This window comes from Bombina bombina, chromosome 8 (genome assembly GCF_027579735.1).
Source record: "Bombina bombina isolate aBomBom1 chromosome 8, aBomBom1.pri, whole genome shotgun sequence".
NCBI lineage: Eukaryota > Metazoa > Chordata > Amphibia > Anura > Bombinatoridae > Bombina > Bombina bombina.
Window position 1 is genome coordinate 246,441,252 of NC_069506.1, and position 27,613 is coordinate 246,468,864.

General features: G+C 40.6%; 1 protein-coding gene across 2 annotated transcripts in view; it reads right to left on the minus strand.

Moving 5' to 3' along the window:
* LOC128639087 (upstream stimulatory factor 2) overlaps positions 1-27,613 on the minus strand; it is a 279,033-nt gene that overhangs the window by 218,011 nt on the left and 33,409 nt on the right. For both annotated transcript variants that reach the window (XM_053691237.1, XM_053691236.1), the window contains exons 3-4: positions 24,968-25,083; positions 2,056-2,175 (exon numbers count right to left, since the gene is read on the minus strand). In XM_053691237.1, the coding sequence (XP_053547212.1) occupies positions 2,056-2,175; positions 24,968-25,083 (236 nt within the window). The remainder of the gene's footprint in view (positions 1-2,055; positions 2,176-24,967; positions 25,084-27,613) is intronic.

Consider the following 27,613-nt stretch of genomic DNA (forward strand, 5'->3'; position numbering starts at 1 on the left):
AGAGGATTACGTGGACACAGCATTACTCCAATCCTTACTTGCAGTGAAACTACCCATTAAAGGATAAAGATCTTCACTTTCTTCAGAGCACTATCTTCGCACACCTCCTGGTGGATATACGAAGACAAATAATGACTGGGTATTATGGGTAGTGGGAGGATACTTAATCTCTGGTTGGGGTGTCTTTGCCTTCTCCTGGTGACCAGGTGGTGATTTTCCCAACAGTAATGAATGGAATTGTGCACTCTCTATGCCATTGGAAAGAAAAAGTTCCATTTGTGAACAAATCACCTCAAAAGGATTCCAAACATACTATGGATTTGGGTTTTCATAAAAAGCTAGCTTAAAAGACCACTCAATGCATTAAAATTGCATAATTAACAAGTGCATAATAAAAGACAATACAATAACACCTACTCTGAATTTCAAATAAGCAGTAGATTTTTTTTCTGACTATTGCTTTATATTCTCCCATTATCCAGCCCCATGTATCATGTGACAGACAGCCAATCACAGACTTGTATATGTATACCCTGTTATTTTGTGCACATGCTCAGTAGGATTTTGTTACCCAGAAAGTGTGAATACAAGAAGACTGAGCAAAATTTGATAATGGAAGTAAATTGGAAAGTGTCTTAAAACTGTATGCTCTTTCTGAATCATAAAAGTTTATTTTGACTTGAGTGTCCCTTTAACAAGGAAGGAGGTCAACATCATATTAGCCATTGCAACAATAAACACAGGCTAATTTTGCCTCAGCAGGGGGATTAGTAATGTATCGTTTTGCAGAATATCATCTAACAATGACAGTGGCAAGCTTTGTCTTATCAAGTAACTAGATCACACTGTCTCCTCCAAAGGAAAGTGGTGGGCGGTGATTTGTAACTGGGGGGAAAAAACGGCAGTAAACCAGGTATTAATCTATCAAATATTTTAAACTGCGCCTGTATGTTAATTTACTGCAAAACAACAGATGTTTTCTTATTACAAGGAGTTTTATGTCCCTTTAAAGTGAATGTAAAGTTGAATGAATTAGTGCACGGTTTTTAAAAATACTATTAAAAACAGAGGCACTTTCATTCATTAAACTTAAAAAAAACAAAAAAACAAAAAAAAAAACGCTACAATGTAAATACTTACCTTTTTCTTTAGGAAACCCAAACCGGCGAACCTGCGCCCCCCGGAGCTCCTTTGTACTTAGCATATAGATGACAAAACCGGCTTCCTCCAATCGTTTCATGGCCTCACGAGATGGATGCTCCAGGGTGCACGTAATGATTGGAGGAAGCCGGTTTCGTCATTGCTGAGGTAAGTGCAGAGGAGCTGCAGGCTGAGAATCGTCGGTCTGGGTTTCCTAAAGAAAAAGGTAAGTATTTTAAAAAAAAAACGCTGCAATGTAAAGTTTAATGAATGAAAGTGCCCCTTTATTTAATGGTATTTTTAAAAACCGTGAACTCATTAATTCAACTTTATATTCACTTTAAAGGGACAGTCTACTATAGAAGTGTTATTGTTTTAAAAGATAGATAATCCCTTTATTACCCATTCCCCAGTTTTGCATAACCAACAGTTATATTAATATACTTTTTACCTCTGTGATTACCTTGTATCTAGGAACCTTCTGACAGCCCCCTGATCACATGACTGACTGTTTATTATCTATTGTCTTAAATTTAGCATTGTTTTGTGCTAAATCTTAAATAACCCCCTGTGCCTGAACACAGTGTTATCTATATGGCCCACATGTACTTTCTGTCTCTTTGTGTTGAAAAGAGATTTAAAAAGCATGTAATAAGAGTCAGCCCTCAAAGGCTTAGAAATTAGCATATGAACCTACCTATGTTTAGTTTAAACTAAGAATAGCAAGAGAAAAAAGCAAATTTTATGATAAAAATAAATTGGAAAGTTTATTAAAATTAAGTCCTATCTGAATAATGAACGTTAAATTTATACTAGACTGTCCCTTTAAGATTGATATGATTCTTATGTACTTTATGTTTTAATTTCCATAACCCTATTAATATGTAAAAACTGCTTCCAACAACACAATCTTACCTGTGCTACAGCTTGCTGAGTGCCACTAAAGGCTGCAGTAGAAACCACACTGACTGCTCCAGCACCATCCCCCTGTCCGTCCAGCTGACCATCTGTCACCTGGACAACTCTGTATGTCACCTAAAAGGACAAATGGTGTATTTTAGTAACAAAAATACATTATTTTTTTAATGCAGGTTAGCTTAAAAATCTAAAATGTGATGGGATTTCGCCAGCTAGACAGAGTACTCCATTTTTCAGAGACTATTATCATCATCAAATGTAATTAATTTGCTTTACATACTTTGTTAAAAATCATACCTAGACCAGTTCAGGTGTACCAATGCACTACTAGGATAGCTACACACATGCCTCTTGTCATTGGCTCACCAGGTGTGATTAGCCATGTTCTAGTATTGCTTTCTGTATGCATTTAACACTTCTGCGGAGGTTAAACATTTATATGCAAGCAACAGCATTACAGCACTTCCCTTTGCACTTGTACCTTTTAACGCAGAGTAGAAAGTGTTTAACTGTAAATTGAGAGGATGTGCATAAGCATTCAGTTCATGATATCTGCCTTTAATATAGCGAGCAACTAAATTTAATATAAAATACCCACATTGTTGATCATATAGGTTTAAAAACTCATGTTTAACAATTGATGTCAATGAATATAAAAAAATACTTTTAGGTATGCCTCATTTTTAAACCCTTTCTTGTATTTTTCCCATTTTTGTGAGCTTGAAGCGTGTTGTAACCAAACATAAAAATCAATGTAAGATTTAAAAAAAGGGACAGTTTAGTTCAGAATTTTTATCGTTTAAAAAGAAGATAGATAATCCCTTTATTTCCCATTCCCCAGTTTTGCATAACCAACACTGTTATAAAAATATACTTTTTACCTTTGTGATTACCTTGTATCTAAGCTTCAGCAAACTGACCCCTTTTCTCTCTGCTTTTGACAGACTTGCATTTTGGCCAATCAGTGCTGACTCATAAATAACTCCACGGGAGTGAGCACTATGTTATCTATATGGAAAACATTTAGTAGCGTTTTCTAGCTATGAAAAACTGTCAAAATGCGCTGAGATAAGAGGCAACCATCAAGGTCTTAGAAATTAGCATATGAGCCTATCTAGTAATAGCTTTCAACAAAGAATACCAGGAAACCAAACGTGATCAACAAAAAATAAAACAAACTTTGTGAACTGCAGTGATATAGTGTCAGAACTTAAAGGGACAGTTTACACTCATTTTCATATAACTGCATAATAGACACTACAATAAAGAATAATATGCACAGATAATGATCTAAAAATCCAGTATAAAACCGTTTAAAACTTACTTAGAAGCTCCCAGTTTAACTCTGTTAAAAAGGTAGCTGAAACACCCACTGGAAGTGGAAAAAACAGACACCCCCCTCCCCTTGCATATGAAAAGATTCTTTACACAAACAAAAGCAAGCTGGAGTAGGTATACATCATTATTCTACTAAAACTTTGGGGCTTGGTTAGGAGTCTGAAAATCAGAGCAATGTAATTTAAAAATAAGCAAAACTAAACATTTAAAAAACAACAACCCTATATGGGCTATATAAATGGATCATCTACAAAACATTTATGCAAAGAAAATTCTAGTGTATAATGCCCCTTAAATGGATACACTGTCCCAGACTTTCGCCTCAAACCCTTCCTTTGTTTTCAACAAAACACACCACAAAGAAAAACAGAGGGAGACAATAGGGTAATCCTGTTAGAACAATGACTGAAGATTTCAGCTTTCCTTTACTCACGTGGCTCTGAGCTTTTACCGAGCTCTATCGTATTAGGGCAATGCTATGTTCAGCACAAGACCAGCCACAAACCACCGGTGTATATTCAAAAATTGTTTAAAAAAATAAATTCCCTCATGGGCATATCAGGAAACAAATAGTACATATTTTTATCAAATTCCCCCAAATCTCTTATGGGGATAAACAATATTTTCCTATACCTTACTGTCCCCCCCTTCACTTAACTCAAGAATAACTTAAATTATGCTTACCTGATAAATTTTCTTTTCTTCAGATAGAAAGAGTCCACAGCTGTATACATTACTTTTGGGAAATAAGAACCTGGTCACCAGGAGGAGGCAAAGACCAGGGTGAAAATGTGCCAGAAGAATAAAAAAAATAAGATATGCCCCACAGAAAAAATATGGGTGGGGAGCTGTGGACTCTTTCCATCTGAAGAAAAGAAAATTTATCAGGTATGCATAATTTAAGTTTTTCTTCATAAATGGAAAGAGTCCACAGCTGCATTCATTACTTTTGGGAAAACAATACCCAAGCTATAGTGGACACTGAATGCAAAAACGGGAGGGTACAATAGGCGGCCCATTCTGAGGGCCCCAGGCCTGAACAAAACACAACCCAAGCAAACCCTGCTTCGTCAGAGCCGGGGAAAAAAACTAGAAGGAAAAGGCCCCAAGGACACTGACACGCAGATAGTCCGAAAGCCTAACTAGAGACCGCAAAGCAAACTCAATGAGCCAACACTCCTCCAGGAGAACCATCGCCCAGCAGTCAGTCCCCACACAATCCTTACTAGTACAGTACCAAATTTCCCAAAAGGGAGAGACATGGGTGAGCCAAAGGGGTACCCAAAAGGTACAGCAAGTTCAAATCAGGAAAAAACCCCTTCAAAAGAAGGCCAAGTCCACAGAGACCCGAATGGATCCCAAAAACAAGGGGAGAGAACTCCCAACCCACAAGGAGCACCTGGGCATCATCGAGGAGAAGAAACATCTCCCAAACATCATGCAACAGCACCGAAAAAGACAGCTGAAGACAAAGTCCTCAAAATGTCAGAACTGTCAGACTGAGCAAACAGAAAAATTACAAGTGGCAAACTCAGAAGGACAAACATCTGAGTGCAGTAACAAGCTGCCATCCATAGGAAGACACGGATAAAACACTATCCGTAAGGAAAAAGCAGCCAAACAGAATAGGAGATTGCCTAACCTCCAAGACAGAGGACACACTTAAGGCAATTCAGGACGCCAGGCCTACTCACAGATCTCAAAAAGGGGAGAGGAACAGAACCTCTAAAAAAGAAAAAAAAGTCTACTGGCACCCCCAAGACCTGCGGATGAACGACAGATCTCAGATCCTACACCTAGCCGGACCAGCCCAAGCAACGGCAGATCTGAAAGCAAGGGAACAGAAAGGAACCACAAGACCAACCCCCAAAAGGGCGGAAAAATCGACACAGCCACTTCAACCTAGAGACAATCGAGCAAGCATTAGACCCAAGGAGATCCAGCAAAGCCACCCAACTAAAGTCTTAATGCGGAGCCAGCAGTTCCCCAGATGGAAACGAACAACTCAAAGAGCAGACCAATCCCGAACCAGATAAAACATCTGTTCCAACCTCCCGAATACACAAGGCCCCGAAAAAGGGAACCACACCTCAGTAAGGAGGACAACGAGCCCCCTGAAGAGGAGAGCATCGATAAACACCTGCCCATAAGGCAGGAAGTCGTAGGAAGACCCGAGAGAACACAAGGCCACATCACTGACGAACACGGAAAGAACGCCCTCAAAACACCATCGTGCTAGCACCCATACCAGACGCAAGAGGGACAGTCGAACAACCTCAAACCTTCCGCTTGCTAGGCAGGAAAGCCCACCATCAGGTCACATTAGTTGGCTGTCCCAAGGGAACCGTATCGTCCGGTAGACAAGCCCCCAAGGAGTCCGGCTCTCAATAAATCTGGCCAAATTGTAAAACAGAACAGCCAGAACAAGGGCTAAGCCCAAGCACCCCGGAAACCGGAACCCCCAGGCCAGTCCTAGGATCATAAGGTCCGGTAATATCCCACAGAGGGATCCACAAAGAGTAAACGCAGAGTAAAACCCTTGACAACCAGAAGATCAGGAGAAGACGCCCGGGCCCCACAAATGTTTAGATTAAACAATCTTCCAGGAAAGAAAATTCCCCTCGTCTGGTATAAAAAAAAAAAAAAAAAAAAAAAAAAAGACCTCCCAGGGAAAATCCAGGATAACAAGAGCAAGAAGCTCTTGCAAGTCCTGACCCAAAGGGAAGAGACCACCCCTTGCAGGAGCCCAACACTCCCAGAGCCAATGCTTCTAATGGTCATAAAAGGACACTAGAGTTAACAGGCGTCTGAGCAACAATAACATGATTGTGCTTGAAAAGCACTGCTAATCCCACTTAAGGGACACAAGGGGAACAGTGAGGACAAGTCACCCTAACAGAGCAACAGCAAGAATCCACATCACCTCAGATTCGAAGTCAGAGGACAGTAAAACATGGGTTTGGATGCCAATACCTGAACCTATACGAGTGGAGAACCACTAGAACCTCTATCCCAAGAAGGAGACGCAGAGCATTCTCAACACCGTGGAAGGGCCCCAAACCGGAGACCAAAAAGACCTCACAATCTAATGTACCGAAAAGGAACAACCAACTTCCGAAGGTGACCCAATCCACAAGGAGAAACAAAGTCCAAGAAGGTCTCAACGAAGAAGAGAACCACTAAAGGAGCAAGTCCAAAAAGGACAATACCAAGGGCCTCCGAAGGGAACACCGCCCTGACTGGCGGAAAAGAGGATTTAAATCTCTAACCTTCCCACCACGTGGGAAGGAATACTCTAGGTTCCGAGGTTATCAGAAGCAACAGAGAATGACGCAGCCAAATTCACTGACCCAGTCACCAGAGACAGACATTAAAGGACTGAAACAATCCCGAGGGATGCACGGACCCACAAGTCCTCTTGAGAATGCTAAGCTGAAACTTGTAAAACAAATAACAAGAAACATAAATAATATTGATAGCACTCGGCACCCCAACCTGACCAGCAAGGCATAATAGGCGCCACGTGTCTGAATAAGCCGCGAGACAGAAGATCTGAACCCAAAACAGGATCAGCCTGCAAAGAGGGTCATAACTGCCAAGCAGGCTAAATCCGCCCTCATGAGAGGGAGGAACAAAAACAGACAAACATGGGACTAACGTGTCCCGAACAACTTCCGCAGAAGCAAACAGCGAGTATCGATCCCAGAGAAAGTTCCCTCAGGAAACATAGTATGAAAAGGAAAAATAAAATTCATCCTAACCGGACAAAATAAAAATGACAGGCAACCCAAGGTTTAACGCCCGAGAAGAACAAAAAGATCGGCAGGACCTGCCTAACGGAAACCCTGTTCCTCCAACAAAACTGGGAAGGATCTCGATAACAAGACTTAGAGATTACATCATCCCCCCATGTCTAACAAAGTGAGCCATTCGAATGGGGAGACTGAGGAGTCCCATAGCTAAGAAGGATAGGATCCCCAAACAGCTCAAAAACGTGTCTGAGTAGAACACAAAGGCGAGCAAGTCTGTAACGAAAGGCACAACACTCAGGAACAGTTGCACCTGCAGGAACCTGCAGATGCCCTCCTGTGGCCGAGAGACCTGGGGCAATCGGGCACGAGCACAATCGCAAAAAAAAATCTGGACTTTGTAAACGAGCAAGCGCTAAAAGTATGTAAAATCGAAAACGTGTAAAAGTATGTAAAATCGAAAACGTGCCACAACCTACGGGGGGGAGCAATCCACCCTCCGAGGAGGAAAAAAACATAACCCGGGTTACCCGCATGTGTAGTAGTAGTAGGGAGCGGTAGGGAACTTGCCTCCTGGAGGACAGGGGCCGAGGAACAAGGCGCTCTAGGACAGCCTAACGAACATAACTGACTGACCTGAGTCAATGGGGGCCAATTCACATTCGTCACAGGACAAAGAATCTGATTCAGAAAGTTGAACAATCTCAACATCAGCATCCTCCATAACTGGATAAATTATACCAAAACATGGACATGGATATATATAAAAAAACTATTTAAACGGCACCTGACAACCACAATGGCTGGGGCACTCACCACCTCCTATGAACCAGACACCAGCGGACTAGAATTCTCCGTCGCCACACAGTCAGGAATGCGGAAATGGGAGACCAGAACGTAAACACGCTCGGTCACAAGGTGAACCGCGCAGTCCAAAAAAAGCACACCCAACCGTAAGGTTGCATCACTTCGAAAAGCTGTTATGTTCCAAAAGCCACAAGCCCAGTTAACGCTACACATAAGCAGATCGAATCACATAAACATGATTAAAAAAAAACCCTGTTCAATAATCCCCCTCAGGAGATATTAACCCTTGATTCCAAGATACTAAAAGGAGTCCCACTGAGACCCTGTATTTTTCATGTGAGTTCGCAGGAACAAATGAGTTGCAGTACAATCATGAAGAAGTAAAATGAAACGATCTTACCGGAATCTAAGCCGTGGAACAGGAACACAGCCCTTCAATTGTGACTGATAGTAGCTTTGTCTCTGCCATGGACTTGAGAGAAGCAGGCAGCGAAGTTAGACAACGCTGATTGCTTGTGGAGTTGTTAATATGAGTCGGGATGGTTTTGCAGAAAATCTCCCTGCATCTCCGGACTCTAACTTTCATCCAAGCCCTCACTGAGAGACTGACAGGATTACTAAAAACTCCCGTCCCATGTCAAAGAGTACTACCCTCCATAAGAGACTAAAATAACTTCTGACTTTTACAAATCCCCCCCAATACGACGCTGGGAATCTTCCTTAGAGGTTTCACATGAACCACAACAATGGCGGGTTGCGACCCAACTCACCAAAAAAGCTATACACTGTACAACTTTGTACGAGTTGTTTCTCAAGGTTGTGCTCCAATGGCATATGACTCCTATCCGCCTTTTTAAAAATTCGCTCATTAACTCCCCTAAGTGCTGGAGGGGATGTGAGGACTTGGGAACCCCCCAGCATATTTGGTGGTCTTGTCCACAGATCCAGCCGCTCTGGCAGAAGGCAATCCAATATTGTTCTTCAGGGGGTATCCATATACCCATGTCATCAAGTATATATCTATTTCACATTTTGCCCACGCAGTTGACCCTGCCTCAGAAATTGTTCTGTATCTACCTATTCTTAGCCGTTAAATTAGCTATAGCCCGTATGTGGCTTCAGCATGTTTCACCCTCTTGGGAGCAAGTGACTGACATCAACAAATTTGTTAAGAAAATGGAATCCTATGTCTCCCACATTCATGGGTCAGAAGACCTCCAGATCAAAATCTGGGCATACGGCCTAGAGCAACTCTTACTGCAAATACTATGGGAAACTCATGGCTCCTTGTTACTGTTCTTCTCTAATACTATACGAACAATCTTACCCATTCAGGTCCCCATCCCCTTCCCTAGAATGAATCCGCTCCCCTCTTGTCGCTTTCCTAAATCCCCCTCCCATACTCCCCACCCCTGTTTTGTGTTTTTTCTTTTTCATTTTCTTTTTTTTCTCCTCTTCTTCCCTCCTTCCCCCCTATTTGATAGCTTGGCACAGTCTCTAAATGGTTTGATTAATATATCCGATTTACAATATTATGGTTAATTTATGATGTTGGTAAGAACAGTTATGATATGACCTTTCTATTATGTGGAAAATGCTGATCTATCTGGACAACTAGCAATATGTCTGTTTTCTCACAGAAATTAGCCTTTAGCACTCCCATCTGGAGAGGTGGGGGAAAAATTGGAAGCCCACAGGCAATGGACTCTAACATCCAGCATTCTCTCTTGTGTCTCTTGTTATGTGTATCTGTTCGACATATTGCAATGTCCTAAAAGTACTATATTATGTACTGTCGTTATTTGCATATATGCTTTTGTTGTTCTTATGATCATTCATTTATTTAAATAAAAAAAAAATTATAAAAAAACAAAAAAAACAACTTCTGACACTTCTCTGCCAACCTCCTGGGACGAAAGGCAAAGAATGACTGGGGGATGAGGAAAGTGGGAGGAGTATTTAAGCCTTTGGCTGGGGTGTCTTTGCCTCCTCCTGGTAGCCAGGTTCTTATTTCCCAAAAGTAATGAATGCAGCTGTGGACTATTTCCATTTATGAAGAAAAACAGTGTTAGGCCTTTTCAAGGATCCTTATTTATAATGGACATGTACATATCCTAAGCCTATGTTAAAGCAGTGCAATATTATTTTCTACACATACTGGACAAACTTGAAGAGAATAATCAAGGGGGTAAACTCAACCACTAGCAAATGTAACATCAATAAAAATACAATGCATCATCCAACTACTATAACCGATTCGCCCTTAGTAGAGAGACTAGGATCTTATGGTCAAACTAAACAGGAGAACCACCTGAATGTGGACATGTACCACAACAAGCTTTAGATCTGGAGACAAGGAAATATGACAAACATCCTCAAGGCTGGTTTTAAACTGACCTGGTTCAAAAAACATAATTTATGTAAGAACTTACCTGATAAATTCATTTCTTTCATATTAGCAAGAGTCCATGAGCTAGTGACGTATGGGATATACATTCCTACCAGGAGGGGCAAAGTTTCCCAAACCTTAAAATGCCTATAAATACACCCCTCACCACACCCACAATTCAGTTTAACGAATAGCCAAGAAGTGGGGTGATAAGAAAAAAGTGCGAAAGCATATAAAATAAGGAATTGGAATAATTGTGCTTTATACAAAAAAATCAAAACCACCACAAAAAAGGGCGGGCCTCATGGACTCTTGCTAATATGAAAGAAATGAATTTATCAGGTAAGTTCTTACATAAATTATGTTTTCTTTCATGTAATTAGCAAAAGTCCATGAGCTAGTGACGTATGGGATAATGATTACCCAAGATGTGGATCTTTCCACACAAGAGTCACTAGAGAGGGAGGGATAAAAACAGAATTTATGTTTACCTGATAAATTACTTTCTCCAACGGTGTGTCCGGTCCACGGCGTCATCCTTACTTGTGGGATATTCTCTTCCCCAACAGGAAATGGCAAAGAGCCCAGCAAAGCTGGTCACATGATCCCTCCTAGGCTCCGCCTTCCCCAGTCATTCGACCGACGTAAAGGAGGAATATTTGCATAGGAGAAACCATATGATACCGTGGTGACTGTAGTTAAAGAAAATAAATTATCAGACCTGATTAACCCCTTAATGACCACAGCACTTTTCCATTTTCTGTCCGTTTGGGACCAAGGCTATTTTTACATTTTTGCGGTGTTTGTGTTTAGCTGTAATTTCCCTCTTACTCATTTACTGTACCCACACATATTATATACCGTTTTTCTCGCCATTAAATTAACTTTCTAAAAATACCATTATTTTCATCATATCTTATAATTTACTATAAAAAAAATTATAAAATATGAGGAAAAAATGGAAAAAAACACACTTCTTTTAACTTTGACCCCCAAAATCTGTTACACATCTACAACCACCAAAAAAAAAACATGCTAAATAGTTTCTAAATTTTGTCCTGAGTTTAGAAATACCTAATATTTACATGTTCTTTGCTTTTTTTGAAAGCTATAGGGCCATAAATACAAGTAGCATTTTGCTATTTCCAAACTACTTTTTTTCAAAATTAGCGCTAGTTACATTGGAACACTAATATCTTTCAGGAATCCCTGAATATCAATTGACATGTATATATTTTTTTTTAGAAGACATCCCAAAGTATTAATCTAGGCCAATTTTGGTATATTTCATGCCACCATTTCACCGCCAAATGCGATCAAATACAAAATATCGTTCATTTTTTCACAAATTTTTTCACAAACTTTCGGTTTCTCACTGAAATTATTTACAAACAGATTGTGCAATTATGGCACAAATGGTTGTAAATGCTTCTCTGGGATCCCCTTTGTTCAGAAATAGCAGACATATATGGCTTTGGCATTGCTTTTTGGTAATTAGAAGGCCGCTAAATGCCGCTGCGCACCACACGTGTATTATGCCCAGCAGTGCAGGGGTTAATTAGGGAGCTTGTAGGGAGCTTGTATGGTTAATTTTAGCTTTAGTGTAGTGTAGTAGACAACCCAAAGTAATGATCTAGGCCCATTTTGGTATATTTCATGCCACCATTTCACCGCCAAATGCGATCAAATAAAAAAAAAAACGTTAAATTTTTCACAATTTTAGGATTCTCACTGAAATCATTTACAAACAGCTTGTGCAATTATGGCACAAATGGTTGTAAATGCTTCTCTGGGATCCCCTTTGTTCAGAAATAGCAGATATATATGACTTTGGTGTTGCTTTCTGGTAATTAGAAGGCCGCAAAATGCTGCTGCGCATCACACGTGTATTATGGCTAGCAGTGAAGGGGTTAATTAGGAAGTTTGTAGGGAGCTTGCAGGGTTAATTTTAGCTTTAGTGTAGAGATCAGCCTCCCACCTGACACATCAGACCCCCTGATCCCTCCCAAACAGCTCCCTTCCCTCCCCCACCCCACAATTGTCCCCGCCATCTTAAGTACTGGCAGAAAGTCTGCCAGTACTAAAATAAAAGCTTTTTGGGGGGTATAGGTTTTTTTTTTTTTAAAAATAATAATTATTCTGCTGTATAGGACCCCCCTTAGCCTCCAACCTCCCTGATCCCCCCCAAAACAGCTTTGTAACCTTCCCTATCTGCCTTATTGGGGCCATCTTGGGTACTGGCAGCTGTCTGCCAGTACCCAGCTTATACAAAAAAGTGCTTTTTTTTCTTAAGTTTTTTTTTTTCTGTAGTGTAGCTTCCCCAAACCCCCCCACCACCACCACCACAAACCCCAACCACCTCATTGATTGTTTTTTTTCTTCAGTTATTTTAAACTGATTGCACCTTTTTCTGTAGTGTAGCGGTTCCCACCCGCTCCCTCCCCGTGCACGCGCCCGCCCCCGCGCGCGCGTCCGTGCGCGCCCCCGGGCATCCCCGCCCACGATCCCGCCCCCCTCCACATCTCCAGGGCCATCGATGGCCGCCACCCGCCTCCCGGTAATGCTCCCACCCACCAACGAAGGAAGCCACCGATCTCCGGTGCAGAGAGGGCCACAGAGTGGCTCTCTCTGCACCGGATGGCTTCAAAAGGTTATTGCAGGATGCCTCCATATCGAGGCATCACTGCAATAACCGGAAAGCAGCTGGAAGCAAACAGGATCGCTTCCAGCTGCTTTCCACACCGAGGACGTGCAGGGTACGTCCTCAGGCATTAACTGCCTTTTTTTTGAGGACGTACCCTGCACGTCCTCGGTCGTTAAGGGGTTAAAAAACCAGGGCGGGCCGTGGACCGGACACACCGTTGGAGAAAGTAATTTATCAGGTAAGCATAAATTCTGTTTTCTCCAACATAGGTGTGTCCGGTCCACGGCGTCATCCTTACTTGTGGGAACCAATACCAAAGCTTTAGGACACGGATGAAGGGAGGGAGCAAATCAGGTCACCTAGATGGAAGGCACCACGGCTTGCAAAACCTCTCTCCCAAAAATAGCCTCAGAAGAAGCAAAAGTATCAAACTTGTAAAATTTAGTAAAAGTGTGCAGTGAAGACCAAGTCGCTGCCTTACATATCTGATCAACAGAAGCCTCGTTCTTGAAGGCCCATGTGGAAGCCACAGCCCTAGTGGAATGAGCTGTGATTCTTTCAGGAGGCTGCCGTCCGGCAGTCTCATAAGCCAATCTGATGATGCTTTTAATCCAAAAAGAGAGAGAGGTAGAAGTTGCTTTTTGACCTCTCCTTTTACCAGAATAAACAACAAACAAGGAAGATGTTTGTCTAAAATCCTTTGTAGCATCTAAATAGAATTTTAGAGCACGAACAACATCCAAATTGTGCAACAAACGTTCCTTCTTTGAAACTGGATTCGGACACAAAGAAGGCACGACTATCTCCTGGTTAATGTTTTTGTTAGAAACAACTTTTGGAAGAAAACCAGGTTTAGTACGTAAAACCACCTTATCTGCATGGAACACCAGATAAGGAGGAGAACACTGCAGGGCAGATAATTCTGAAACTCTTCTAGCAGAAGAAATTGCAACCAAAAACAAAACTTTCCAAGATAATAACTTAATATCAACGGAATGTAAGGGTTCAAACGGAACCCCCTGAAGAACTGAAAGAACTAAATTGAGACTCCAAGGAGGAGTCAAAGGTTTGTAAACAGGCTTGATTCTAACCAGAGCCTGAACAAAGGCTTGAACATCTGGCACAGCTGCCAGCTTTTTGTGAAGTAACACAGACAAGGCAGAAATCTGTCCCTTCAAGGAACTTGCAGATAATCCTTTCTCCAAACCTTCTTGAAGAAAGGATAGAATCTTAGGAATTTTTACCTTGTCCCAAGGGAATCCTTTAGATTCACACCAACAGATATATTTTTTCCATATTTTGTGGTAAATTTTTCTAGTTACAGGCTTTCTGGCCTGAACAAGAGTATCAATGACAGAATCTGAGAACCCTCGCTTTGATAAGATCAAGCGTTCAATCTCCAAGCAGTCAGTTGGAGTGAGACCAGATTCGGATGTTCAAACGGACCTTGAACAAGAAGGTCTCGTCTCAAAGGTAGCTTCCATGGTGGAGCCGATGACATATTCACCAGGTCTGCATACCAAGTCCTGCGTGGCCACGCAGGAGCTATCAAGATCACCGATGCCCTCTCCTGATTGATCCTGGCTACCAGCCTGGGGATGAGAGGAAACGGCGGGAACACATAAGCTAGTTTGAAGGTCCAAGGTGCTACTAGTGCATCTACTAGAGTCGCCTTGGGATCCCTGGATCTGGACCCGTAGCAAGGAACCTTGAAGTTCTGACGAGAGGCCATCAGATCCATGTCTGGAATGCCCCACAATTGAGTAATTTGGGCAAAGATTTCCGGATGGAGTTCCCACTCCCCCGGATGAAATGTCTGACTCAGAAAATCCGCTTCCCAATTTTCCACTCCTGGGATGTGGATTGCAGACAAGTGGCAGGAGCGAGTCTCCGCCCATTGAATGATTTTGGTCACTTCTTCCATCGCCAGGGAACTCCTTGTTCCCCCCTGATGGTTGATGTACGCAACAGTCGTCATGTTGTCTGATTGAAACCGTATGAACTTGGCCCTTGCTAGCTGAGGCCAAGCCTTGAGAGCATTGAATATCGCTCTCAGTTCCAGAATATTTATCGGGAGAAGAGATTCTTCCCGAGACCAAAGACCCTGAGCTTTCAGGGGTCCCCAGACCGCGCCCCAGCCCACCAGACTGGCGTCGGTCGTGACAATGACCCACTCTGGTCTGCGGAAGCTCATCCCCTGTGACAGCACAGTTGTAATGGTCTTAGATGAATTCGCGCAAAAGGAACTATGTCCATTGCCGCTACCATCAAACCTATTACTTCCATGCACTGCGCTATGGAAGGAAGAGGAACAGAATGAAGTATTTGACAAGAGTTTAGAAGTTTTGATTTTCTGGCCTCTGTCAGAAAAATTCTCATTTCTAAGGAGTCTATTATTGTTCCCAAGAAGGGAACCCTTGTTGACGGAGATAGAGAACTTTTTTCTACGTTCACTTTCCACCCGTGAGATCTGAGAAAGGCCAGGACAATGTCCGTGTGAGCCTTTGCTTGAGGAAGGGACGACGCTTGAATCAGAATGTCGTCCAAGTAAGGTACTACTGCAATGCCCCTTGGTCTTAGCACCGCTAGAAGGGACCCTAGTACCTTTGTGAAAATCCTTGGAGCAGTGGCTAATCCGAACGGAAGTGCCACAAACTGGTAATGCTTGTCCAGGAATGCGAACCTTAGGAACCGATGATGTTCCTTGTGGATAGGAATATGTAGATACGCATCCTTTAAATCCACCGTGGTCATGAATTGACCTTCCTGGATGGAAGGAAGAATTGTTCGAATGGTTTCCATTTTGAACGATGGAACCTTGAGAAACTTGTTTAGGATCTTGAGATCTAAGATTGGTCTGAATGTTCCCTCTTTTTTGGGAACTACGAACAGATTGGAGTAGAACCCCATCCCTTGTTCTCCTAAAGGAACAGGATGAATCACTCCCATTTTTAACAGGTCTTCTACACAATGTAAGAATGCCTGTCTTTTTATGTGGTCTGAAGACAATTGAGACCTGTGGAACCTCCCCCTTGGGGGAAGCCCCTTGAATTCCAGAAGATAACCTTGGGAGACTATCTAGTGCCCAAGGATCCAGAACATCTCTTGCCCAAGTCTGAGCGAAGAGAGAGAGTCTGCCCCCCACCAGATCCGGTCCCGGATCGGGGGCCAACATCTCATGCTGTCTTGGTAGCAGTTGCAGGTTTCTTGGCCTGCTTTCCTTTGTTCCAGCCTTGCATTGGTCTCCAGGCTGGCTTGGCTTGAGAAGTATTACCCTCTTGCTTAGAGGACGTAGCACTTGGGGCTGGTCCGTTTCTGCGAAAGGGACGAAAATTAGGTTTATTTTTGGCCTTGAAAGACCTATCCTGAGGAAGGGCGTGGCCCTTGCCCCCAGTGATATCAGAGATAATCTCTTTCAAGTCAGGGCCAAACAGCGTTTTCCCCTTGAAAGGAATGTTAAGCAATTTGTTCTTGGAAGACGCATCCGCTGACCAAGATTTTAACCAAAGCGCTCTGCGCGCCACAATAGCAAAACCAGAATTTTTCGCCGCTAACCTAGCCAATTGCAAAGTGGCGTCTAGGGTGAAAGAATTAGCCAATTTGAGAGCATGAATTCTGTCCATAATCTCCTCATAAGAAGAAGAATTATTATTGAGCGCCTTTTCTAGCTCATCAAACCAGAAACACGCTGCTGTAGTGACAGGAACAATGCATGAAATTGGTTGTAGAAGGTAACCTTGCTGAACAAACATCTTTTTAAGCAAACCTTCTAATTTTTTATCCATAGGATCTTTGAAAGCACAACTATCTTCTATGGGTATAGTGGTGCGTTTGTTTAGAGTAGAAACCGCCGCCTCGACCTTGGGGACTGTCTGCCATAAGTCCTTTCTGGGGTCGACCATAGGAAACAATTTTTTAAATATGGGGGGAGGGACGAAAGGTATACCGGGCCTTTCCCATTCTTTATTTACAATGTCCGCCACCCGCTTGGGTATAGGAAAAGCTTCGGGGGGCCCCGGGACCTCTAGGAACTTGTCCATTTTACATAGTTTCTCTGGAATGACCAAATTCTCACAATCATCCAGAGTGGATAACACCTCCTTAAGCAGAGCGCGGAGATGTTCCAATTTAAATTTAAATGTAATCACATCAGGTTCAGCTTGTTGAGAAATTTTCCCTGAATCTGAAATTTCTCCCTCAGACAAAACCTCCCTGGCCCCCTCAGACTGGTGTAGGGGCCCTTCAGAACCAATATCATCAGCGTCCTCATGCTCTTCAGTATTTTCTAAAACAGAGCAGTCGCGCTTTCGCTGATAAGTGGGCATTTTGGCTAAAATGTTTTTGATAGAATTATCCATTACAGCCGTTAATTGTTGCATAGTAAGGAGTATTGGCGCGCTAGATGTACTAGGGGCCTCCTGTGTGGGCAAGACTGGTGTAGACGAAGGAGGGGATGATGCAGTACCATGCTTACTCCCCTCACTTGAGGAATCATCTTGGGCATCATTTTCTCTAAATTTTGTGTCACATAAATCACATCTATTTAAATGAGAAGGAACCTTGGCTTCCCCACATTCAGAACACAGTCTATCTGGTAGTTCAGACATGTTAAACAGGCAAAAACTTGATAACAAAGTACAAAAAACGTTTTAAAATAAACCGTTACTGTCACTTTAAATTTTAAACTGAACACACTTTATTACTGCAATTGCGAAAAAGTATGAAGGAATTGTCCAAAATTTCACCACAGTGTCTTAAAGCCTTAAAAGTATTGCACACCAAATTTGGAAGCTTTAACCCTTAAAATAACGGAACCGGAGCCGTTTTTATATTTAACCCCTTTACAGTCCCTGGTATCTGCTTTGCTGAGACCCAACCAAGCCCAAAGGAGAATACGATACCAAATGACGCCTTCAGAAAGTCTTTTCTATGTATCAGAGCTCCTCACACATGCATCTGCATGTCATGCTTCTCAAAAACAAGTGCGCAATAGAGGCGCGAAAATGAGACTCTGCCTGTGATTAGGGAAAGCCCCTAGAGAATAAGGTGTCCAATACAGTGCCTGCCGGTTATTTTACATAATTCCCAAGATTAAAATAATTCCTCAAGGCTATGAAGTATAAAATATGTTTATATATAAATCGATTTAGCCCAGAAAATGTCTACAGTCTTAAAAAGCCCTTGTGAAGCCCTTTTTTTCTTTCTGTAATAAAAATGGCTTACCGGATCCCATAGGGAAAATGACAGCTTCCAGCATTACATCGTCTTGTTAGAATGTGTCATACCTCAAGCAGCAAAAGTCTGCTCACTGTTCCCCCAACTGAAGTTAATTCCTCTCAACAGTCCTGTGTGGAAACAGCCATCGATTTTAGTAACGGTTGCTAAAATCATTTTCCTCTTACAAACAGAAATCTTCATCTCTTTTCTGTTTCAGAGTAAATAGTACATACCAGCACTATTTTAAAATAACAAACTCTTGATTGAATAATAAAAACTACAGTTAAACACTAAAAAACTCTAAGCCATCTCCGTGGAGATGTTGCCTGTACAACGGCAAAGAGAATGACTGGGGAAGGCGGAGCCTAGGAGGGATCATGTGACCAGCTTTGCTGGGCTCTTTGCCATTTCCTGTTGGGGAAGAGAATATCCCACAAGTAAGGATGACGCCGTGGACCGGACACACCTATGTTGGAGAAATAAAGACAGCCAATTCCTGCTGAAAATAATCCACACCCAGAATTAAATTTTTAATGAAAAAACATAAGCAGAAGATTAAAACTGAAACCACTGCCTGAAGTATGTTTCTACCAAAAACTGCTTCAGAAGAAGAAAACACATCAAAATGGTAGAATTTAGTAAAAGTATGCAAAGAGAACCAAGTTGCCGTTTTGCAAATCTGATCAACCGAAGCTTCATTCTTAAACGCCCAGGAAGTAGAAACTAACCTAGTAGAATGAGCTGTAATCCTTTGAGGCGGAGTGTTACCCGACTCAACATAGGCATGATGAAATAAAGATTTCAACCAAGATGCCAAAGAAATGGCAGAAGCTTTCTGGTCTTTTCTAGAACCGGAAAAGATGACAAATAGACTAGAAGTCTTTCGGAAAGACTTAATAGCTTCAACATAATATTACAAAGCTCTAACAGCATCCAAATGCAATGATTTCTCCTTAGAATTCATAGGATTAGGACATAATGAAGGAACCACAATTTCTCTACTAATGTTGTTAGAATTCACAACCTTAGGTAAAAAATTCAAAAGAAGTTCGCAGCACCGACTTATCCTGATGCAAAATCAGAAAAGGAGACTCACAAAAAAGAGTAGATAATTCAGAGACTCTTCTGGCAGAAGAGATGGCCAAAAGAAACAAAACTTTCCAAGAAAGTAATATAATGACCAAAGAATGCATGGGTTCAAAAGGAGGAGCTTGAAGAGCCCCCAGAACCAAATTCAAACTCCAAGGAGGAGAAATTGACTGAATGACAGGTTTTATACGAACCAAAGCTTGTACAAAACATTGAATATCAGGAAGATTAGCAATCCTTCTGTAAAAAAGAACAGAAAGAGCAGAGATTTGTCTTTCAAGAAACTTGCGGACAAACCTTTATCTAAACCATCCTGAAGAAATATAAGTCTTCCAGACTCTATAATATATCTCTCTAGATACAGATTTACGAGCCTGTCACATAGTATCAATCACAGAGTCAGAGAAACCTCTTTGACCAAGAATCAAGCGTTCAAACTCCACACCTTAAAATTAAGGTTTTGAGATCCTGATGGAAAAAAGAACCTTGAGACAGAAAGACTGGTCTTAATGGAAGAGTCCACAGCTGGCAAGAGGCCATCCGGACAAGATCCGCATACCAAAACCTGTGAGGCCATGCTGGAGCTACCAGCAGGACAAACGAGCATTCCTTAGAATATTGGAGAATACCCTTGGAAGAAGAACTAGAGGCGGAAAGATATAGGCAGGATGATACTTGTAAGGAAGAGATAATGCATCCACTGCCTCCGCCCGAGGATCCCTGGATCCGGACAGATACCAGGGAAGTTTCTTGTTTAGATGAGAAGCCATCAGATCTATTTCTGGGAGTTCCCACATTTGAACAATCTGAGGAAATACCTCTGGGTGAAGACCATTCGCCCAGGTGCAACGTTTGGCGACTGAGATAATCCGCTTTCCAATTGTCCATACCTGGGATATGAACCGCAGAGATTAGACAGGAGCTGGATTCCGCCCAAACCAAAATTCGAGATACTTCTTTCATAGCCAGAGGACTGTGAGTCCCTCCTTGATGATTGATGTATGCCACAGTTGTGACATTGTCTATCTGAAAACAAATGAACAACTCTCTCTTCAGAAGAGGCCAAGACTGAAGAGCTCTGAAATTGCACGGAGTTCCAAAATATTGATCGGAAATCTCACCTCCTGAGATTCCCAAACCCCTTGTGCCGTCAGATACCCCCACACAGCTCCCCAACCTGTAAGACTTGCATCTGTTGAGATTATAGTGCAGGTCGGAGGAACAAAGAAGCCCCCTGAACTAAACGATGGTGATCTGTCCACCATGTCAGAGAGTGTCGTATAATCGGTTTAAAGATATTAAGTGAGATATCTTTGAGTAATCCCTGCACCATTGGTTCAGCATACAGAGCTGAAGAGGTCGCATGTGAAAACGAGCAAAGGAGATCGCATCTGATGCGGCAGTCCTAAGACCTAAAATTTCCATGCATAAGGCTACCAAAAGGAATGATTGTGACTGAAGGTTTTGACAAGCTGAAATCAATGTTAAACTTCTCTTGTCTGACAAGGACAGAGTCATAGACACTGAATCTATTCTAGAAACCTAAAAAGGTTACCCTTGTCTGAGGAATCAATGAACTGATTAGTAAATTGATCCTCCAACCATGAACTTGAAGAAACAACACAAGTCGATTCGTATGAGATTCTTCGAAAATGAGAAGACTGAGCAAGTACCCAGATATCGTCCAATAAGGAAATACCAAAACCCTGTTCTCTGATTACAGAAAGAAGGGCACCGAGAACCTTTGAAAAAAATTCTTGGAACTGAGGCTAGAGCCACAAAACTGGTAATGCTTGTCTTAAAAAGAGAATCTCAGACACTAAAAGTGATCTGGATGAATCGGAATATGCAGATACACATCCGGTAAATCTATTGTAGACATATAATGCCCTTGCTAAACAAAAGGCAGGACAGTCCTACAGAAACTGAATGTTGGAATCCTTACATAACAATTCAATATTGATAGATCCGGAACTGGTCTGAAGGAATTGACCTTCTTTGGTACAATGAAGAGATAAAATAAAACCCCAGCCCCTGTTCCAGAACTGGAACTGGCATAATTACTCCAGCCAACTCTAGATCTGAAACACATTTCAGAAATGCTGAGCCTTTGCTGTGTTAACTGGGACACGGGAAAGAAAAAATCTCTTAGCAGGAGGCCTTAACTGAAGCCAATGCTGTACCTTTCTGAAACAATGTTCTAAAACCAGAAATTGAGAACGGAATTGATCAAAATTTCTTTGAAGAAAACGTAATCTGCCCCATACCAGCTGAGCTGGAATAAGGTCCGCACCTTCATGGGTACTTAGGAGCTGGCTATAGGTTTTCTATAAGGCTTGGATATATTCCAAACTGGAAATAGTTTCCAAACTGATACCGCTCCTGAGGATGAAGGATCAGGCTTTTGTTCCTTATTGTGAGGAAAGGAACGAAAAATGATTATTAGACCTAAATTTACCTTAGATTTTTTATCCTTTGGTAAAAAAGTTCCCTTCCTTCCAGAAACAGTTGAAATAATAATTTATTACCCTGGAAAGAAAAGGAAAGCAAAGTTGACTTAGAAGACATAACAGCATTCCAAGTTTAATTCATAAAGCTTTTCTAGATAAAATAGATGGTATCACCAATAAAATTATTAGCATGTTATAGAATAATAATAATGCTATAAAATTATGATCTGTTACTTGTTGCGCTAAAGCTTCTAACCAAAAAGTTGAAGCTGCAGCAACATCCGCTAAAAATATAGCAGGTCTAAGAAGATTACCTGAACATAAGTAAGCTTTTCTTAGAAAGGATTCAATTTTCCTATCTAAAGGATCCTTAAAATGAATTACTATCTACCGTAGGAATAGTAGCACATTTAGCAGGAGTAGAGACAGCCCCATAACCTTAGGGATTTTGTCCCAAAAAAACTCTAATCTGTCAGATGGCACAGGATATAATTGCTTAAACGTTTAGAAGGAGTAAAAGAATTACCCAAATTATTCCATTCCCTGGAAATTACTTCAGAAATAGCATCAGGGAGATTAAACACTTCTGGAATAACTACAGGAGATTTAAAAACCTTATTTAAACGTTTAGATTTAGTATCAAGAGGACCAGAATCCTCTATTTCTAATGCAATTAATACTTCTTTAAATAAAGAATGAATAAATTCCATCTTGAACAAATACAAAGATTTATCAGCATCAACCTCTGAGACAGAAACCTCTGAACCAGAAGAACCATTATCAGTATCAGAATGATGATGTTCATTTAAAAATTCATCTGAAAAAAGAGAAGTTTTAAAAGACTTTTATGTAAACTAGAAGGAGAAATAACAGACATAGCCTTCTTAATGGATTTAAAAAATAAAATCTCTTATGTTTATCAGGAACACTCTGAAAATTAGATGTTGACGGAACAGCAACAGGTAATGTAACAGTACTAAAGGAAATTTTATCTGCATTAATAAGTTTGTCATGACATGCAATACAAACAACAGCTGGAGAAACAGATACCAAAAATTATAGCAGATACACTTAGCTTGGTAGCTCCAGCACTAGACAGCGATTTTCCTGTAGTATCTTCTGACTCAGATGCAACGTGAGACATCTTGCAATATGTAAGAGAAAAAACAACATATAAAGCAAAATTGATCAAATTCCTTAAATGACAGTTTCAGGAATGGGAAAAAATGCCAGTGAATAAGCTTCTAGCAACCAGAAGCAATGAAAAAATAAGACTTAAATAATGTGGAGACAAAAGCGACGCCCTTATTTTTTAGCGCCAAATAAGACGCCCACATTATTTGGCGCCTAAATGCTTTTGGCGCCAAAAATGACGCCACATCCGGAATGCCGACATTTTTGGCGCAAAATAACGTCAAAAAATGACGCAACTTCCGGCGACACGTATGACGCCGGAAACTGAAAAGAATTTTTGCGCCAAAAAAGTCAGCGCCAAGAATGACGCAATAAAATGAAGCATTTTCAGCCCCCGCGAGCCTAACAGCCCACAGGAAAAAAAGAGTCAAATTTTTGAAGGTAAGAAAAAATGATTAATTCAAATGCATTATCCCAAATATGAAACTGACTGTCTGAAAAATAAGGAAAGTTGAACATTCTGAGTCAAGGCAAATAAATGTTTGAATACATATATTTAGAACTTTATAAACAAAGTGCCCAACCATAGCTTAGAGTGTCACAGAAAATAAGATTTACTTACCCCAGGACACTCATCTACATGTTTGTAGAAAGCCAAACCAGTACTGAAACGAGAATCAGCAGAGGTAATGGTATATATATATAAGAGTATATCGTCGATCTGAAAAGGGAGGTAAGAGATGAATCTCTACGACCGATAACAGAGAACCTATGAAATAGACCCCGTAGAAGGAGATCACTGCATTCAAATAGGCAATACTCTCCTCACATCCCTCTGACATTCACTGCACGCTGAGAGGAAAACCGGGCTCCAACTTGCTGCGGAGCGCATATCAACGTAGAATCTAGCACAAACTTACTTCACCACCTCCATCGGAGGCAAAGTTTGTAAAACTGAATTGTGGGTGTGGTGAGGGGTGTATTTATAGGCATTTTGAGGTTTGGGAAACTTTGCCCCTCCTGATAGGAATGTATATCCCATACGTCACTAGCTCATGGACTCTTGCTAATTACATGAAAGAAAAGTTAATGGAATCCATTTTCTATAATTTTATAAGCTTCTTGTTTTTCACAATTACAAAACAATGTCTGTCTATTTTGGAATAATAAAGAGAATGCAAAATTATCAGGCCCTAGTGATATAGGCCCAATAAAAGCTGTGCACTCAAACTATTTGACTTAATAAAAGTCTCAAGGGATTGGGTTGATATAGATATCGCCACATCAGACTCCAAGCTAATCTTCAATCTCTGTAAGATAAAGCAACACAAAAAGGTGCACCAGTACAGTCAACCACCAGACTTGTATGGCCTACTTAGCATGCCCATACGATCTTCTGCAACTGAGGCACATCCCACGTATAAAGTAGAAAGAAATAAGAAATATTAAAAGGGACAGTGTATTGACATATTTCACTCCTTTAATGTGTTCCCAATTATCTATTTTACCTGCTGGAGTGTATTTAATTGTTTACAAACAGCTCCTTAAAGTTTATTGTCATTTGAAACAGCCGATTTTGTTGTTTCCCCACCTATAATGAAAATGATTATAGAAACACTAAAAGGTTTACATGAAATCATATTCCCCATGGGGGGGGGGTAACTAAAAGGTTTGTTGTCTATTGTTCTATACATGTATTGGTTTGGTAGTAAACTGTAATAAGATAAGGAAGACAGAACATAATGAGGTCTATTCTCCCTACAAGCTCAACCCATTTGATTGGGTTGTATTTTTTTTTATTATTATTATTATTATATAGCTGTAAAAGCTACTTCACAGAGAAATAACCTCAAAGGAACACACTCTCATACATTTTTATATTCTGCTGCTGGTACAACAAGTCATTGGAAACATATTAATGGGTAAGCAATTATACAGTTATTGTTATTAAACAACCATCTGGTTTCCCATCCAAGCTAGGAGGGCTTGAATTTCCATACAGCATATAAATTGCATTATTATTCCTCACTGCACAAACAAAAAAAATCCTATCTGCATGCATACATATTATTGTAGATTTGAAATGATGTACCTGTCCTCCATTGTTCTCTGTGCGGAACTGATACTGGATATTGTGGTCTGAAAACGCCGCTTGTTGGACAGTGGCAATGGCTACAGCAGTCTGTTCATCAGCACTTGTCTCATCTCCTGTAGAGACAAGTATTATACCCAAGTATTAAAGATATACATGTGTAGATTAATACACAAAACCACCACATTTTCTACAAACATTCAATCTATCTTTCGCGTGTGTGTGTGTGTGTGTGTGGTGCATATGTGTGTGTGTGTGTATGTATGTGTATATATATATATATATATATATATATATATATATATATATATATATATATGTGGGTTTATGTGCTTTTAGCATTTACATGTTTTATCCCTTTTTCTGCAGTACATACTTTATAGGTGTGTGTGTATATATGTATGTGTGCGTGTGTATGTATATATGTGTGTTTATGTATATATAAATATATATGTATGTATATGTGTGTGTGTGTGTGTGTATGTATATATGTATGTATATGTGCATGTGTGTATGTATATGTGCGTGTGTGTATGTATATATGTATGTATGTATGTATGTATATGTGCGTGTGCATGTATATATATATATATATATATATGTGTGTGTGTGTGTGTGTCAGATGGAGCATGCAATTTTAAACAACTTTCCAATGAACTTTTATTACCAAATTTGCTTTGCTCCTTTGGTATCCTTTGTTGAAAACTAAACCTAGGTAGGCTGATAAAAGCTTAGGGGGGGGTACTTATGTTAACAGCAGTCTATGGCAGCAGTGTTTGAAACTATGTATAAGATTGCTAAAAAACATAATTTATGTAAGAACTTACCTGATAAATTCATTTCTTTCCTATTAGCAAGAGTCCATGAGCTAGTGACGTATGGGATATACAATCCTACCAGGAGGGGCAAAGTTTCCCAAACCTCAAAATGCCTATAAATACACCCCTCACCACACCCACAATTCAGTTTAACGAATAGCCAAGTAGTGGGGTGAAAAAGAAAGGAGTAAAAAGCATTAACAAAGTAATTTGGAAATAATTGCGCTTTATACAAAAATATCATAACCACCACAAAAAGGGTGGGTCTCATGGACTCTTGCCAATATGAAAGAAATTAATTTATCAGGTAAGTTCTTACATAAATTATGTTTTCTTTCATGTAATTGGCAAGAGTCCATGAGCTAGTGACGTATGGGATAGAAATACCCAAGATATGTAACCCCACACAAGAGTCACTAGAGAGGGAGGGATAAAATAATAACAGCCATTTTCCGTGGAGAAAATTAAATCCACAACCAAAAAAAGTTTCTTATAAATGGAAAAAAAAAAAAAAAAAAAAAAAAACTTACAAAAAAAAAGCAGAGGAATCAAACTGTAACAGCTGCCTGGAGAACTTTTCTACCAAAAACTGCTTCCGAAGAAGCAAATACATCAGAACGGTAGAATTTTGTAAATGTATGCAAATTAGACCAATTTGCTGCTTTGCAAATCTGATCAACTGAAGCTTCATTCCAAAAAGCCCACAATGTGGAGACTGATCTAGTAGAATGAGCTGCAATTCTCTGAGGCGGGGTCTGACCCGACTCCAAATAAGCCTGAAGAATCAAAAGCTTTAAACAAGATGCCAAGGAAATGGCAGAAGCCTTCTGACCTTTCCTAGAACCAGAAAAGATAACAAATAGACTAGAAGTCTTCCTGAATTTTTTAGTAGCAAGGGACAACAAATTCTCTATTAATGTTGTTAGAATTCACAACTTTAGGTAAGAATTTAAATGAAGTCTGCAAAACTGCCTTATCCTGATGGAAAAATCAGAAAAGGAGACTCACAAGAAAGAGCAGATAATTCAGAAACTCTTCTAGAAGAAGAGATGGCCAAAAGAAACAACACTTTCCAAGAGAGTAGTTTAATGTCCAAAGAATGCATAGGCTCAAAAGGAGGAGCCTGTTAGGCCTTAGAGATTGATTTAATGACAGGCTTGATACAGAACAAAGCCTGTACAAAATAGTGAATATCAGGAAGCTTAGCAATCTTTCAATGAAATAAAACAGAAAGAGCAGAGATTTGTCCCTTTAAGGAAATTGCAGACAAACCTTTATCCAAACCATCCTGAAGAAACTGCAAAATACTAGGAATTCTAAAAGAATGCCAGGAGAATTTATGAGAAGAACACCATGAAATATAAGTCTTCCAAGCTCGATAATAAATCTTCCTAGAAACAGATTTACGAGCCTGTTTATTAATCACTGAGTCAGAGAAACCTCTATGACTAAGCACTAGGTGTTGAATTTCCATACCTTCAAATTTAATGATTTGAGATCCTGATGGAAAATCGGACCTTGAGACAGAAGGTCTAACCTTAATGGAAGTGGCCAAGAATGGCAGCTGGACATCCGAACAAGATCCGCATACCAAAACCTGTGAGGCCATGCTGGAGCTACCAGCAACACAAACTATTGTTCTATGATGATTTTTTAAATCACTTTTGGAAGAAGAACTAGAGGCGGGAAGGTATAAGCAGGTTGGTAACACCAAGGAACTGCTAACGCACCCACTGCTTCCGCATGAGGATCCCTGGTTTGGACAGGTACCTGGGAAGTTTCTTGTTTAGATGGGAAGCCATCAGATCTATTTCTGGAAGACCCCCAC